This window comes from Gopherus evgoodei, chromosome 2 (assembly GCF_007399415.2).
Source record: "Gopherus evgoodei ecotype Sinaloan lineage chromosome 2, rGopEvg1_v1.p, whole genome shotgun sequence".
NCBI classification, from domain to species: Eukaryota; Metazoa; Chordata; order Testudines; family Testudinidae; genus Gopherus; species Gopherus evgoodei.
In genome coordinates, this window is record NC_044323.1 from 10,646,765 (window position 1) to 10,663,620 (window position 16,856).

General features: G+C 46.6%; 1 protein-coding gene across 1 annotated transcript in view; it reads left to right on the forward strand.

The window, feature by feature from the left end:
- The window catches only part of VILL (villin like), a 59,307-nt gene that overhangs the window by 38,385 nt on the left and 4,066 nt on the right, over window positions 1–16,856 (forward strand). The window contains exons 14-18 of the mRNA XM_030549980.1: window positions 340–519; window positions 938–1,083; window positions 1,821–1,965; window positions 4,643–4,831; window positions 6,268–6,336. Coding sequence (XP_030405840.1) covers window positions 340–519; window positions 938–1,083; window positions 1,821–1,965; window positions 4,643–4,831; window positions 6,268–6,336 — 729 coding nt within the window. The remainder of the gene's footprint in view (window positions 1–339; window positions 520–937; window positions 1,084–1,820; window positions 1,966–4,642; window positions 4,832–6,267; window positions 6,337–16,856) is intronic.

Sequence of the window (16,856 nt, forward strand, 5' to 3'; positions counted from 1 at the left end):
AAGTGCTGCACAGGGTGCTTACTCAGGGAAACAACTTCTTCCTGCTCGGCAAGGCAGGCTGGAGACTCCCTCCTCGGCCTTCCCCATTCCTGCCCCTGTATTACTGGCAAATGCCCGCAGCAGGCATGTAGCGTGCTGGCTGTCTTCCTAGTGGGAGATTTGGGGCCTGGGCCAAGGAGTGGAGAGGCTCCCAGGGAGTCCAGTGGGCTTTCTATCAGACCCTTGATCCCTCCGTTCTGGCAGATTGATGGGCAAGATGCCTGAGTCTACTCTTCTCGCCAAAGGCCTCCTGGGCTTTTGCGCCCATCACGCCTCATGATGCAATCTGGATTTTTGTAGGGAGGTACGAGTCGTGCACAGAATAACGAGCCCGAGCCCGTGGTCCATCTCTTCCAAGTGAGAGGCACTGATGAGATGAACACCAAAACCATCGAGGTGCCAGCCCGGGCCTCCTCCCTCAACTCCAACGATGTCTTCCTGCTCACGACCAACCAGGTCTGCTACCTGTGGTGTGGGAAGGTAAGCGAGCACAATGTTTACACAAGGCCCAATTCCGCCGCCCTCACTCCTGTTGACAGGTACCTCATTACACGAATAGTCTCATCAGTTTCAATGGGTCCACTGGGAGAATCGGTCCCTAGGGCCCAGACCCTCAAAGGTACTGAGAAGTTGATGGGAGTTAGGTGCCTAAATGCCTTTGAGGATCTGGGCCTAGATGACTGCAAACGACAATCATAACAACGACTGACTCCTCTTGCACATGGCAGAGATAAGAATCTCTCCCTGCAGAATTAACACATCCCCTTATTGGCCCAGTCACTGGAGGGGGGAGCTCTAGTTCTCTCCAGCAGAGAGAAGTGACGTACAGACCATCAGCTCACAGATCTATTCTGCCAGGTCCCTCCTGAACCCCTCTGATCTTGTGCCATGAATGCAGGGCTGCAGCGGGGATGAGAGAGAGATGGCGAAGATAGTGGCCAACATCATCTCCAAACGGGACAAGCAGACCGTTCTGGAGGGGCAAGAGCCGGTGGAGTTCTGGGCAGCACTGGGAGGAAAAGCCCCCTATGCCAGTGACAAGAGGTAATTCTTTAAGGGCTGCAATGGGCTTGCGCGGCTGTAACTAAGCAGAGAGTCAGGTCTTTGCAGGAAGACTGGGTAAGGATTTCCAAGCTAGGCCCCCTCACTAGAATGGGCCAATACAGAATCCAAGATCGGAGCATCCCCAAGCTCTAGACGTGACCTAGTGCCCCGTGAAGTCCATGAAAAGACATCCATTGACCCCAAGGGGCACTGGGTCTGGCCCTTCTTGGGGAATGGGGTTGAAATCCCGATCTGAACTGGTCTGAGGCTTGGCGCTGAGAAGAAGGGCTGTGTGAACGCTCCGATCGGTTTGATTGTTACAAACGTTTGCCTGGGACACGGGAAGTTTCAGGGAGCTAAACCTATTTGGAGCAAACTTGAGCTCTCCATTCCACCTAAGCTGAGCCTGGGCAAGGTAACAGGTCTCTGCGGGAGTCATTTAAAGCATGGTGGGTTAACGTGACTTCAACTTGGAGGCAGGCAAATCGTGGTGGTTCGAGTGGAATTTTGCTTTGACTTTTGGTGGGGGTGAGAGGGGGGTTCTGAGCCCTTGGGATCAACTCCCAAAAGGATTCCAGCAACTTCTCCCCCTCCCACCTACCAGCTTTCATCACAGCTGATGGGTGTTGCCATGTACAAGTCTGACCCCTGTTGGCCACAGACAGTGTCTACAATGGGTGTTGGACTCAAACACGGGAAAAGATTTCACATTTCCTGGTTCTTCTCGCCCTGCCAAGATTCCAAGAGTCAACAGTCCGATATCAGCCCCGCCTGTTTGAATGCTCCAACCAGACAGGGCGGTTTATCATGACGGAAGTGGTGGGCTTCTGCCAGGATGACTTGGATGAAGATGATGTCATGTTACTAGACACTTGGGAAGAGGTCAGTGGAATTCCCTCCTCTTCTCCTCCCCGCCCCCCATAATGGGATCTGTGCATTTTTGTTGGCTTGATTTGTTTTAATGCAGTATTCAGCATGAAATTCAGATCAGCATCTTCCACCCAGAATCTCAGAGTGCTTTGCCAATATTTACACAACACCCCAATAATGTAGCCCAACATAATTAATAATAACTAGTGCTTTTGCCACACTTTCCAGCCATACATATCAAAGTGCTTTACAAAGGAGCTCAGTCTCATTAGAAGATCAGATGGGAAAACTGAGGCACTGAGAGGCAAAGTGACTTGCCCAAAGTCATCCAGCAGGCTGGGAATACAGCCCAGATCTCCTGAGTCCCAGGGCAGTGCTCTAGCCACTAGACAACGCTGCCCTGAAGAGAAATTACAGTGTTAGACCCATTTGGCAGATAAGAAACAGGCACCATGCCTGGGATTTTCAAAGGGGCCTGAGGGAGCTCAGCTCCCAAATTCCTTGAGATCAGTGGCAAAGCCTCTACTAAAATCCAGTAGATTTTAAGGCCAGAAGGGTTCACTCGACTATCTAGTCTGACCTCTCACTCTAAGCAGTGTGTGTCAGCTCCACTGAACTCAGGCTTTGATGGTTTGGCGAGATGTTGCTCTTGCAGCTTCCTAGGTGCCCTGCCAGGAAGGAGGGAATTACGTTGCAATTCTGAGAATCCTCTGCCTATTGTGGGATTGCAGTGAGCATATACAAGCAGCTATTCACAGCGAGGCTGGATGATGGTTCTGGTGCCCCATAGCCAAAGCATTTAGGATATGGCTTTGCCAACACATGTAAAGGGACATGTTCTCTTTGTCACACTGCTAAGCATTCAGTGTCACTGATGCGCTAGCCCCACCCCCAAATCCTCTTCCATGTGCTACATTCAGTGATCAAAGCCTGCCCCAAATTTTAGGGGACAGAAGGGAGTAGAGTTGGACTGAAAACTCAGCACTCAGCTCTGGCTCCAGATTCGGTTTGAGTTCTAGGCCAGACCAGCATGAGGATTTGGATTTGACTGCATTGGACATTAGGGGATGTCTCCACTGCTGCTGGGATGGGAGCAGGTAGACTCAAGTGGGCATCAACAAGTTTAGGCTTGAAATGAGATGAAGGTTTCCAACCATCAGAGGAATGAAGTTCTGCAACAGCCTTACAAGGGGAGCAGTGGGGGTAAGACTGAGCTTGGTAAGTTTATGGAGGGGATGGTAGGATGTGAGACTGCCTACAAGGGCATGTAGCCAATCTCTGACTGCTGGCAGCAAGCATCTCCAGCGACCAGTGATGGGACACTAGATGGGGAGGGCTCTGATTTACTACGGAGAATTCTTTCCGCAGTGGCTGGCTGGTGGGTCTTGCCCACATGCTCAGAGTCTAACTGATGGGCATATTTGGGGTTGGGAAGGAATTTTCAGCCGGGTCAAATTGGCAGAGACCCTGGAGGAGTTTTGCCTTCCTCTGCAGCGTGGGTCATGGTGCACTTGCAGGTTTAAACTTGTGTAAATGGTGAATTCTCTGTAACCTGAAGTCTTCAGCCAGGATTTGAGGACTTCAGTAACTCAGCCAGAGGTTCTGGATGTATTACACGTGTGGGCATGTGGTTCTGGGGCCTGCCATATGCAGGAGGTCAGTCTAGGTGAGTGTGACAGTCCCGTCTGACCTTAAAGCCTATGAGACTCACATTAATTCTGTACAAGCTAGCGAGAGAAAAATAGCAGTGTGGACATTGACGCACGGCTGGTGGTTTGGGCTGGCCACCTGAGCTTGGTCCAGGGGGCTGGGCGGGCTTGGACTTGAGTGGCTAGCCTTGCCGCATCGTCCACACTGCTGTTTTTAGTCTATTAGCTCAAGAGGACCTAGAGTGAGTCTGTCAACTCAGACTGGGATGCACGCTCCAGCTGCATTGTAGACATACCACTAGAGTGCTGCTCGCCTGGGCTGTCGGCTGTTTCAGAACCAAGTCGGATGTGGTATGTAGGAATTAGACAGTATCCTTCTAGTGCAGCCTCCTAGTCTTCTATAGTTGTAGACAACAGAACCCTGCCAGAGCCGCAGTGTACACAGGTAGTTCGACCTTGTGTGTCTGCACATAGTTAAACAGTGTAGTCGTTTGGAATCCTGTGTGGTTTCCTCATATTCTTACTGCTGTGTAGAGAGCGGGAAAACAGGCCCCGTCTGACTTCGGAATCAATCCAGAATCAAAGTCACAAGGACAGTTTCAGAACCAGCCATTCCAGTCAGAACATGATGTCCTGAGGAGGCTGGTTTCTTCGTTTTTGGTTTAGCCCCATCTCTAGAGTGACTAAAGGCATCTTTTGTGACTGACGAATGAGCCCATTGCATGTTTTCTAGCCCTGAGCAGTGCCACCTGGGAACCCACTTGCTGCTGTGGCCAGTATTATATGGTACCCGCTTATATGGAGCAACACATCCTTCTCAGAACATCTGCCAGACCATCATTTAATATATAATTTGGTTCCAGGAAATAATTTGACCGGTGCAGCGAACTACCAACAAAGTGGGTTTGTTGTGCTTTGCCCCAGTCATGTGCCTTGCTCTGATATCCAGTTATCCCAGTTATCAATAGGGAGGAAGCCTAACCATCCAGATCTCCAGTGGTTCCTACCATTCACTTGTCTTCTGCCTTCTCCCACTGTAGATTTTCCTTTGGATTGGCAAAACCTCCAATACATATGAAAAAAATGAGGCTGTTTCCTCAGCCAAAGACTATCTGAAGACCCATCCAGCTGGAAGAGATTTAGCAACACCAATAATAATGGTGAAGCAAGGCTATGAACCACTCACCTTCACAGGCTGGTTCAGTGCTTGGGATCCATATAAGTGGAGCGTAAGTTACTGAGAAATCTGTGTATGTGCGTGTGTGTGTGTGTATTGCATAGAAGTATCAGTAGGTAGAGGTCTACATATTCTCTACTGTGGGTAGCACAAAATCTAGTGAGAACGTCATTTGGGGTGCATCACAAATAGAACTACGTGAAACAGTTGCTTCAATAAATTGCTTTTCAATTAAATGCAAATTTTGTGGGGGAAATACATTTATTTATTTTTATATATATTCATATTTTCAAAAAAAAAAAATATATATATATATATATATATTTGAAAACATGAATATTTTAATCAAACCCCCAAATCTCAAAACTCGGATTTTAAGCTTACCTAGCTCTCATTAAAGACAAACCATTTAGGCCCAACATCTAGATTGTTCAGAGGATTGTCTGTTGTCGTGTTAAGTTTTCATAAAATCAGATTGTTTCGGTTTTTTAATTAATTGAACACAATCTTGCTGAAACACTGCCCTCCAGTGCTGTGAAGCCAGACTCCAGCCACCTGATGGCCCTAGAGTGCGCATGAATGGAGTAGAAATAGCAATTGAAATTGAGTAGTGTTGAAGAGATATTGGTAAGTGAAATCGGGGAAAACTACAAAGAACTTCAGCTAAACCCAAGCATTCAAAATCATGAGATTGGCTTAAAAATCATAAGATTGTAAGAAGTAATAAATCTTGAGTTCTTTTTATTTGCTTTCTGGTGTTGGAGTCTTTAGGGATCATATATTTTCAAGCTTTTCCTGGCAACCACAAAGGCTGAAAACTTTGTTTTTTTAAATAACAGCTGAGATTCTCACATAATCCCATGACTCCAAGAGCTGGGGCTTTAAGGAAAACACCAGATGTCATGAGAGTTGGCATCCCTATGGCTTTCAGAGCCATGTGGTTCCCCTACACTGGTTACTCCTCTCCAGGGGATGGGGAATTGCTGCAATTCTGCACTGAGGGGGATTACTACAAATTCTCTCCAATGGGGGTGGGATTTGCCCACCCTTGCAAAAGGGGCAGGGGATTAGGATCCAAAAACTAGCAGGTCCCAGAGGACCCTCAGAGGCAGTGCAAGGACCTGTGCCACTGTGTTGGTTCCCAGATCCCACCCATTCCCTGACAGATAGGCAGAAGATAAGTGGAGGCCATAGCACAGGGTATAAAGTGCATTCTGCACAAGAACCATGCCTTTCCCTCCATACTAATGCACCCAATGATGCAGCCTGAGCTCTTAAGTCACTCAGTGACTGATGCAGCTCTCAAAGCTGCACATGGCTCCCGTCTTGCAGCCGCAGTTCCTGGGATTCTGCATCCCAACTCATGTGGTATTGACTAGATGCTGGTTTGAGGAGCAGGAGAAGGTTTAACTGCAGTTTGAACTTGTTCACTGAAATAAAAGTGACCTTTTCGCTGAGTCTGATTCTTATAACTCCCTTTACCTTTAGGATGGCAAGTCCTACGAGGAGATGAAGAATAGCTTAGGAGATGTGTCTGCTATATCAGAGATTGCAGTGGTGAGTGGACACCGAACTTGTAGCTGGAACATCTAGATTTTACCTGTGCTACTGTGGCTAAAAGCTTGTTTCTATTACCTGAGTAAAAAGAACCAGTTGCTGTTGGTAAACAAGAGAGTCATAGATGCCAAGGCCAGAATGTGATCATCTAGTCTGACCTTCTGTGTAACACAAGCCGGAGAACTTCCCCCAAAATAATTTCTAGAGCAGATCTTTTAGAAAAACATCCTATCTTGATTTAAAAATTGTCAGCGATGGAGAATCCACCACGAGCCTTGGTAAATTGTTTCCATGGTTAATTACTCTTACCATGAAAATTTACACCTTGTTTCCAGTCTGAATTTGTCGAGCTTCAACTTTCAGCCATTGGATCGAGTTAGACCTTTCTCTGCTAGACTGAAGAGCTCATTATTAAATGTTTGTTCCCCACATAGGTAGCTATAGACTGTAATCAAGTCACCCCTTAAACTTCTCTTTGTTAGGCTAAATAGATTGAACTCTTTGAGTCAGTCACTATAAGACAGGTTTTCTATCCTTTAATCATTCTCACGGCTCTTCTCTGAACTGTGTCCTACTTATCAACATCCTTCTTGAATTGTGGGCCCCAGAACTGGACACAGTATTCCAGAAGCGATTGCACCAGTGCCAAATACAGAGGTAAAATAACCTCTCTACTCATACTCAGGGTTCCCTAATTTATATATCCCTGGATCACAATAGATTCTTTGGCCACAGAGTCACAATGGGAGTTCATGTTCACATGTTCATGTTCAGATCCCTGAATCTTTTTCAGTCATCGATAGTCCCCCATCTTATAAGTCCGACCTACCGTCATTGTTCCTAGATGTATACATTTACATTTAGCTAGGGTGACCAGATGAGAAGAAGAAAATATCAGAGCACACCTGAGGGGGGGGAGGCGGAGGAGGAGGGGGTCCACAGGCGAGAGGGGGGGAAGCCAAGTGCTGCCAGCAGAGTTTAAAAAAAAAAAAAAAGCCAAGTGCCTGGCAAAGCAAAATATCGGGACAAACACCTAAATATCGGGACGGTCCCGATTTTATCAGGACATCCGGTCACCTGACATTTAGCCATATTAAAACACATACTGTTTGCTTGCACCCAGTTTACCAAACGATCTGCATTGTTCTGAATCAGTGACTTGTACTCTTCATTATTTACCAGTCCCCCAATTTTTGTGTCATCTGCAAACATTATTAGTGATAATTTTATGTTTTCTTGCAGGTCATTGATAAAAGTGTTAAATAGCATAGGGCCAAGAACCGATCCCTGCGAGACCCCACTGGACAAACAACCGTGTAATGACAATTCCCCATTTACAGTTACATTTTGAGACCTATCACTTAGTCAGATTTTAATCCATTTAATGTGTGTCACGTTAATTTCATATTGTTCTAGCTTTTAAGCAAAATGTCATGCAGTACCAACTCAAACGCCTTGTAGAAGTCTATTATGTCAACACTGTTACCATTATCAAACAAATGTAATCTGATCAAAAAAGATATCCATGTTGATTAGTATTAATTGCATGACCCTCCTTTAATTCTTTATTAAGAATTATATGCATCAGCTGCTCCATTATCTTGCCTGAGATCGAAATCAGGCTGCAGCTTACCCAGGTCATCCTCTTTACCATTTTCAAACATTGGCTCATTATTAGCATTCTTCCAATCTTCCTGCACTCCCCTAGTACTCTACGGGTTATTGAAAATCAGCATTAATGGTCCAGTGAGCTCCTTGGCTAGCTGTTTTTAAATTCTTGGATGCAAGTTATTCGGACCTGCCGATTTAAAAAATGTCTACCTGTAGTAGTTTTTGTCTAACATTCTCCAGAGATATAGCGGAATGGAAAGTGTGTTATCATCATCATATGATGGGAGTATATAATCTTCCCCCCCTCCCAAATACAGAACTGAAATATTTTGAACACTTCTGCCTTTTTTGAATTATTAGTGATGATTGTGCCATTTCCATCTTGTAATGGACCTGTATCATTGTCAGGATTCTTTTTGTTCTTAATATATTTTTTAAAACTTCTTATTGACCTTAACAATTATCAAAGTTAGAATCAGGATTCACAGTTTGTCAGACCACTCTGTTTGTTAGCGCAGCGCTCCGCCAATAACATTCAGAATATATGAGTGGCCATGCAAGGCCCAAACAGTCTATTTATACAAATAAAAGAGTGGGAATTAGACAAAGGGACAAAGAAAGCAAAACAGTAAAATTCATCTGGGGCACAGCATGCATATCCTATTTCCTTACTAACTGTTATCGATCTAAGGCTAATACTTCACCAATTGCCCTTAAACAGTGCAATTGTTCTATGTTAGTGTCTGTATTCCTGACACTTGGTTGCAACATTCCAACAATTTTGCTTAAAGGTACAGACAACATTTCTTTAATCCTTTCTATTCTTACCATATAATTCATTCTACTTTCACAATCCCTCCTTTTGGTCAGGCGTACGCCATGACCAACCCTTACTGGGTTCCACAAATTAACCGTTCCTTATCTCTTTGTTCATCGGTGATATTCAATATCATCATATTAGCACTCTGTTTTGGGGCAGTCATCTGGGTGACACAATTCTGGATACAACAGGAGATTAACTGAAAGCATACAGAAATCACTAAGATTCCAAACAGGATAGTTAGGGCTCCCTGAAACAACCAGTTTCCTATGCTAGAGAAATTGAACAGGATACTTAGCCACTTCTATAAAGAACTCAGCTCTTCATGAGGAAGATATGCGATTTGTTCTAAGTGGCTAGCGCGATCTATTACCTCATTGGTATTGTCAGGTATAAACACATAACATTATTTCCCAATGAGAGCACAGGTCCCTCCTTTGGCCGCCAGCACTATGTCTAATGCTTGATGGTTTTGGAGGGCCACCTGTCTGATCACCCCTGTTTCTTTGGCCAGGGTTTTTAAACTTTCTCCGATTTCATTTGCCATTATTTCAACCACTTCTTGTAACCTTAGGAATCTTTTTGTGTGGTGTATTACTCCCCCAAGTGGGATAAAGGAGGTGCCAATGGCCTCTTCCCAAGTTAAGGGGCTTATGTTATGTATATACCATTGGGCATCTAGTAAGTCCCTTCTTTTTCTCCTGAAATTACGGAGGCATTGTCGTGGGAGGGACTCTAGTACCTGGAATTGTGGGAAGAGTTGGGCGGGATAACAGATACCTGACCAGTTAGCTGGTAATACAGTATAAGCTTTGGTTCCACAAACCCAATGATGGCCTATTAAGGCCAGGAAGGATCGATTGCATCCATTTGTTATATGGGTATCTGAAAATGAGGAGTAATATCCTCTAAAGGGCACATAAGGAGTAGTAGTGTTTGTATGGCATTGGAAGATTGTATTATTTTTACTAAGATTACTGTAGGGGGAACATGAGATTGATTTTTATGTTTGATCCCAGGCTGAGAAAAAATTCATATCCCCATACCCAGCTCGCCACTCTTTAGTTTTGTTTGAATAATCCCATACACCATTGGCCACAATATGCTGAAGGCAATGGCTTTTTCCCAGATCCAGTCCTGTCCCATTACACACCCAACACCAATGACTTTTTCCCTCCACCACACTTATCCATTAAGATACATTTATTCCCACTGCTTCCCAAGTGTCATTGCTGTTCCATGTTTTGTTAAATGGACCAGGTCCTCCAGTAAGGTCTGGGGAATTCAGTGGGATAGCCAGGACAGGAACACCAGCTTGAGAGTGGGCTGGGATGTGGCTGCAGACCCAGCATTTGGAAATATTAAGGGTCTGAGCTATCCACACTTACTGTCATTGTGGGCTCCCCAGACCTTAAGACACCAGCAGCCGAGGAACAGGTGCCACCAGAGGTGCATGTTGAAGGCAGGGCCCTTCTGGTTCTGACAAACTCAACTGAGGGAACCGCAGTCATGGTTTTACATCCACCAGGCAGCAGGCGCTAGGCTCACTACTGCTGCTTCTTGGGCCTTGCTTTAGGTCGTCGTCTGCTTCTGGCAACCCTTGTGAGAGCGTAGATTGTAAGGTATTGCAGGCTGTTCCTCTACATCTTCTTCTGGAGTCAAAACTGACTGCGCAGTTCTGAGGTGTTGATTGGTTCGCCGGGGAGGGTGTCTTTTTACACTGTGAAGCATGTATCCACACTGCGATGCCAGATAGTTTAACAGCTGTCTGGGTAGTAAGTAGTACCTGATGAGGACCCTTCCATCAAGGTTCCAAGGCGTGTCTTCGATGATGGTGCCGTACGTAGACCCAGTCACCTGGTTCAAGGTTGTGGCAGGCGTCAGAGGTGGGTTCCGTCGGCCAGGTGGCTCGAACCTGTGAATGGAAGTGACTTACAGCTTGCATTAATCTCTTGCAATATTGAAGGAGCGTACTGTGAGTCAAGTTCAAGTCTGGGACTGGAGTAATGGTAGCCACAGTTCGCATAGGGCATCCCATAACGATTTCAAAAGGACTCAGTTTATGCCTTTGGGATGGAGTGGATCACATTTCCATAAGGGCTAGTGGTAAAGCTGCTTGCCAGCTTAACCCTGTGGAGTCACAAATCTTAGCAAGTTTATTCTTAAATACACCATTTTGCCTTTCCACAGCACTGGCACTTTGTGGGTGATAGGGACAGTGCAGCAGGTGTGTGACATGTAATATACGATCCAGTTGTTGGACAATTTGTCCGGTAAAGTGTGTGCCCCTGTCACTGGACAGAGTGGCAGGAATTCCCTTGGCAGGCATAATATGGTTTAACAAACATTTAGCAACGGACAGTGAGTCAGCCTTGCGACAAGGAAAGGCTTCAGTCCAACCAGAAAATAAACATACCATAACCAAAATAAATTCATATCGTTGACACTTAGGCATTTGTACAAAATCAAGTTGCCAATGCAAGAAGGGTGCTTGGGGCAAGCCCCGGAATCCCTGAGCCACTTTTACAGGTTTACCAATATTGTGGCTTTGGCAAGTGGTGCAGGCGGCACAGTGGCTGGCTGCAGAAGAGCTGAAATGGGGAGCCCACCATCCCGCCTTAGTTAGAGCAGAGACCATCCCCTCCTTTCCGACATGCGAAACACCGTGTAGCAGGGCGGCCAGCGATGGGTAGAATGAAAAGGGGGCTACAAAGGCACCAGTGGGCGAACACCAAAGGGAATCAGGATGTAGAGAGCAACCCTGGGCAACCCAGGAGTCTTTTTCAGTTTCTGGGGCAGAGTCCTGGAGCAAGGTGAGGTCAGTGAGGGACAGCGGTGGTATAGAAAGAGAGAGGGAACCTAGAAATGCATCTGGGGAAGGTTCTATAGCAGCAGCATGTTTAGCAGAGGCATCAGCAAATGCGTTACCCTTAGCAACATCAGTGTCTGCCATCGAGTGGCCAGGGCACTTAACAATAGCCAGGGCAGAGGGAAGTAAAACTGCATACAGGAGAGCAGCGATATAGGGGCCATTCTTAATAGGGTTACCGGCAGATGTAAGGAAACCCGAGCTTGCCAGAGGGTACCAAAGTCATGTACAACCCCAAAAGCATAGCGGGAGTCAGTGTAAATGGTGGCGGAGCGTCCCTCCGCCAAAAAGCAGGCACAAGTGAGGGCAACTATTTCAGCAACTTGTGCTGAGGTTACAGAAGGTAAAGGCGCAGTTTCTAGGGTTTCAGAGAGTGACACTACAGCATATCTTGCAAGGAGACGACCTTGGTTGTCTGGGAAACAGGAACCATCAGTAAATAAAACAAGGTCAGAGTTCAGGAGAGGGACATCAGAAAGGTCAGAGCACGGGACAGTGATAGTAGAGACAGTGGCAAGGCAGTTGTGAGGATCACCTTCATTAGACAAGGGAAGAGGAGTGGCAGAATTTAACTAAGAACAGTGCTTTATAGTGATATGAGGCCCACAGCAGTAGAAGTTCATACCTGGTAAGGCGAGCGGAGGAGAGGTGGCTTGTATTGCATTGTAACAGCAGAGTTTCTACAGAGTGAGGGACCATGAGAGTAAGGGGGGAGCGAAGGACAAGGGATTCAGACGTTTCGAGTAGGCGTGCTACAGCAGCCGCAGCACGCAGGCAGGGGGGCATACCGTGGGCCACAGGGTCCAAAGTGGCAGAGAAATAAGCTACTGGGCGGTTCTTGCCTCCGTGCACCTGAGTTAGAACTCCAAGTGCACATCCAGATTGTTCATGGCAGAAAAGGTTAAAAGGCTTAGAATAGCCTGGCAGCCCTAAAGCAGGGGCAGAAGCCAAACCTTGTTTGAGAGAAACAAAGGCAGAGTCTGCTTCAGGTGGCCATGGCATGGGATTAGGCACAGAGAGTCGAGTGAGTTCCTGTAGAGGTTTTGCAAGGGAGGCATATTGGGGAATCCATTGCCTGCAAAATCCAGCCATGCCCAAAAATTTTCGGACCTGGCGTGGAGTGCAGGGTTGGGGAAAGCTAAGGATAGCCTGGACGCAGGTGGGAAAAGGCGTATGGGAACCCTGGGAGAGGAGAAAACCAAGGTATGTGACAGAGGTTTGACAGAGCTGTAGTTTAGAGCGAGAAGCCTTGTGATTTTTGTTTGCTAGGGCAGTAAGGAGCACTAAAGAATCAATTTCTGAGGCAGATAACGAGGGGGAACTGAGGAGCAGATCATCTACATATTGGACTAGAGTGGACCCAGATGGGAAAACAAGATCAGCTAGGTCTCGGGCTAATGCCTGGGAGAAATAAGATGGACTTTCCGTATACCCCTGAGGGAGCGTGGTCCATGTATATTGCTGTCCCCTGTAGGAAAAGGCAAAGAGGTACTAGGAATCAGGGTGAACCAGAACAGAAAAGAAAGCAGAACACAAATCAACAACAGTAAAATGAGTTGCAGCTGGTGGGATAAAAGCCAGGATCATTGCTGGGTTTGGGACAACAGGAAAAACGGGTATGACAATACGATTAATGGCTCGAAGGTCCTGAACAAATGGCCATGATTTGCCATCAGCTTTTCGAACGGGGAGGATAGGCGTGTTACAGGGACTGGAACAGGGAACAATAATGCCTTGCTCCTGCAGGGCAGTTATCACCAGAGCAATGCCAGCCTCTGCCTCAGGGTTTAAAGGGTACTGGGATAGGCGAGGCAGGGGTTTGGAAGAGTCAACAGTAATGCAGATAGGATCGGTATTTAAGCGGCCCACCTCAGAGAGATGGGTTGGCCACAGAGAGGATGGGACCTGCGAAATTAGGTGCTCAAGGGACGGAACCAGTGGGCAACAAGGGACCAGAGTAGAAAGGGACGTTTCAGATAGCAGGGAGGCTACAGAATCACTCAGGGAAGACTGAGAAATTGTAAATAGACCCCATCTGAGGAACAGTATATGGTGCAGCCAAGCTTTCATAACAGATCCTGACCCAAAAGGTTTACCGGAGTGGAATCAGAGAGAAGGAAGGCATGATCCGCAGAAAGGGGACCAACCTGGACCGGTAGAGGTTTTGAAAGAGGATAAGGAGTTGGGACTCCCGTAATGCCCACAGTGGACACGTTTTTTCCGGAGTGGGGAACCTCAGGCAGGTCGATAGTATGAACTGCAGAGAGCGAAGCTCCCATATCAACAAGGAAAGGGAGAGAAACATCATTGATAGTTAACACACACTCACCCGTGGGAGTGAGAGGTAGTAAAGGGGTTAAAATTTCCTGAGGTTCCCTGGTGTCCCGTCGTTGTGGGGCAAAGTAAGGCTGGGGGCTGACTGGCTGTGCTGGCAGGGAGTTTAACTGGTTGTTCACAGAGTTACCAGGCCGGCTTGGACACTCATTCTTCCAATGTCCCGACTGTTTACAGTAATTACAAACATCCCCATAACCCGAAAATCCAGTTCCCTGTCCCCTCCCACGACCACGTCCCTGTCCCTGGTATTTTCCCCGTCCCTGGTACTGTTTGCTCTGCCCTGAATAATGCTGTATTTGCAAGGCCATTAACTGCCGAGCTGATTGCTCTTCCTTTCCTTTTAAAGTACGTTGGCAGTGCTCTGCCACTGTTTGCAATTTGCCCATGGTTTCGGTCTCCCATCCAACACTTATTTGTTTTAGCAGATTGCCAACAGCAGGCAGGAGGCCATTAACAAATGCACTAGCCAGGGCGCCCTGTCCATTTGTATCTGGTAGCTGTATACCAGAATGTTGCAGAAAAATGTCAGTTAGCCGGGTGCGATAGTCGCCCGGGTTTTCTCCCTGTCGTTGCTTACAGCTATTTATGGCCGTCCAGTTGGCTTTAGGAGTCCATACCCGAGGGATGGCTTCAAATAGATTTTTAGCTCGTTCCTTACACTTTTTTCGGTATTCAGCATTAGGACCAGTGTCTGGCAAAGTAGAGTGGCGGTCAGCAGCGAGCCAATCTGCTGCTGTGAGCCATTTTTCATGCTCACTAGGGGCTGTTACAAGTAGCTTGCACAGCTGCAGGAGGTCTGCCTCAGAGGGTTCATAAATATCACACACTAACAAAAATTCCTCTGCAAATTTGGTAGGATTTTCTCGGGGCTTTGGAAAGCCTTTTACAATTGAAAGTAGCTGAGTGTGAGTCCAGGGTTTATAGCTCCAAGTGGGACCCCGTCCTGGCCCCCAATATGCAGGATTTGGAAGGGAGCCTGGATATTTTTAAGGCCCAAGCACGAGCTTTTACGAGGCAGAGTGAGTCCAGAGGAATGGGCCTCGGCAGTACCAGATGATCTGGACGGGTCTGAACTGGAGATCTCTGGGAATTGTTCCTGATCTGGGAGATCTGATAACAGTTGTTCCTGAGCTGGGGGCGTGGGTGGCCGTCTATTGATTCGACGCAAGGCTGCCAGGCCAATTAATGCGTCTTCTTCATCCTCGTCCCCGGAATCTAGCAAGGGGTTTTCTTTGTCTTTTCCCACCCGGAGATAGGAGTATGAAGGGGGGTCTGCTTGGAGAACAGGGTAAAGGGGAGCCCTCGGTCTAGTGGTGGGAAAGGAGATTTCCAATAAAGCTTTTAACTTATCATTTGAATCTTTGAGAGAGACGAGTTTCGATTCTGTCCATCTACGATTTGCCTCTTCCCACCATTGCATGAAACAATCGACCTCTCCTTTTGCCAATTTTTCCGATTGGCCGAGTCTGTCTTTTAAGACATCTACTCAATCCTTATCCCAAGATCCTAACAGTGACCACTGAGTTTTGGGATCTCCCTGAGTTAGCCTAGACCATTTTTCCCGAAACTTACAAGAGTCCAGACCCTTCTAAAATACATAAAATGAGCCGGAGTTCCTTTAAGGAACTGCCCCAACTTAGACGTCTGGTTACCCATACAAGAGGACTTTACACACCAATCACACAAGAAGGAAATTTGGGTTCATCAGAGCGATGCCCGGTGCAACACACAAAAGGAGCCCACAGGCTACTGCCTCAATCGCCCTTGCTTTCACACTAAGGGTTTTACCCAAGGTGCGGTGCGGCTGCGATTGTGCAGATTTCACTCACTCAGACCACGGGGACAGGAACCCCTTGGTCGGCCTATCCCCCGGACGGAGACGGCACCCAAACTCAAACACTCCACAGGGAGGACGGATAGACACAGAGACAGGACAGTCCTCAGTCCGGACAAAACACAGAAATAATTACCTGACCAGATTCCTGATGTCAGATCCCGGGATCCCTACCAGAACAGAGTGGGAACCAACAGGTTCGATGGCGTAGACTTCACTGTGGTCGTGCGCCTTTCCGTTCTAGTGGAGGACTGCTTGGGCCAAGTGCCCAGGTGCCGGCTGCCGTCCTACAAAAATGGTCAGGAATCACACAGCCCCAGTGAAGACGGTTGCCATCTCGATGGAACCTCCAAATTGTCAAAGTTAGAATCAGGACTCACAATTTGTCAGACAACTCTGTTTATTAGCGCAGCGCTCCGCCAATAACATTCAGAATATGTGAGTGGCCATACAAGGCCCAAACAGTCTTATTTATACAGATAAAAGAGTGGGAATTAGACAAAGGGACAAAGAAAGCAAAACAGTAAAATTCACCTGGGGCACAGCATGTATATCCTATTTCCTTACTAACTGTTATCGATCTAAGGCTAATACCTCACCAATTGCCCTTAAATGGTGCAATTGTTCTACGTTAATGTCTGTATTCCTGACACCTGGTTGCAACGTTCCCACAATTTTGCTTTAAGGTACAGACAACATTTCTTTAATCCTTTCTATTCTTACAATATAATTCATTCTACTTTCACACTCTGCTGGCCATAGATCTCTCCTAGTGTCCCTTTGCTTCCCTTATCAATTTTCTACAGTTTCCAACATGTCATTTGTACTCATTACTATCAATTTCCCCTTTCTTCCATTTGTTATATTATTTATTTTTATTGGGGTTTTATAATGTAAAGCACTGGTTAGAGCAGGAAATGTGAAGCCACAGTGTCTAGATTATGTATGTTCTCAAAGTATGACCTGTGTGTCTTTGTGTAACTCGCAGTGAAATAGGTATAATGATCTGCATCTTCTGTACTACAAATAACTCCCATGGGCTTCAACCA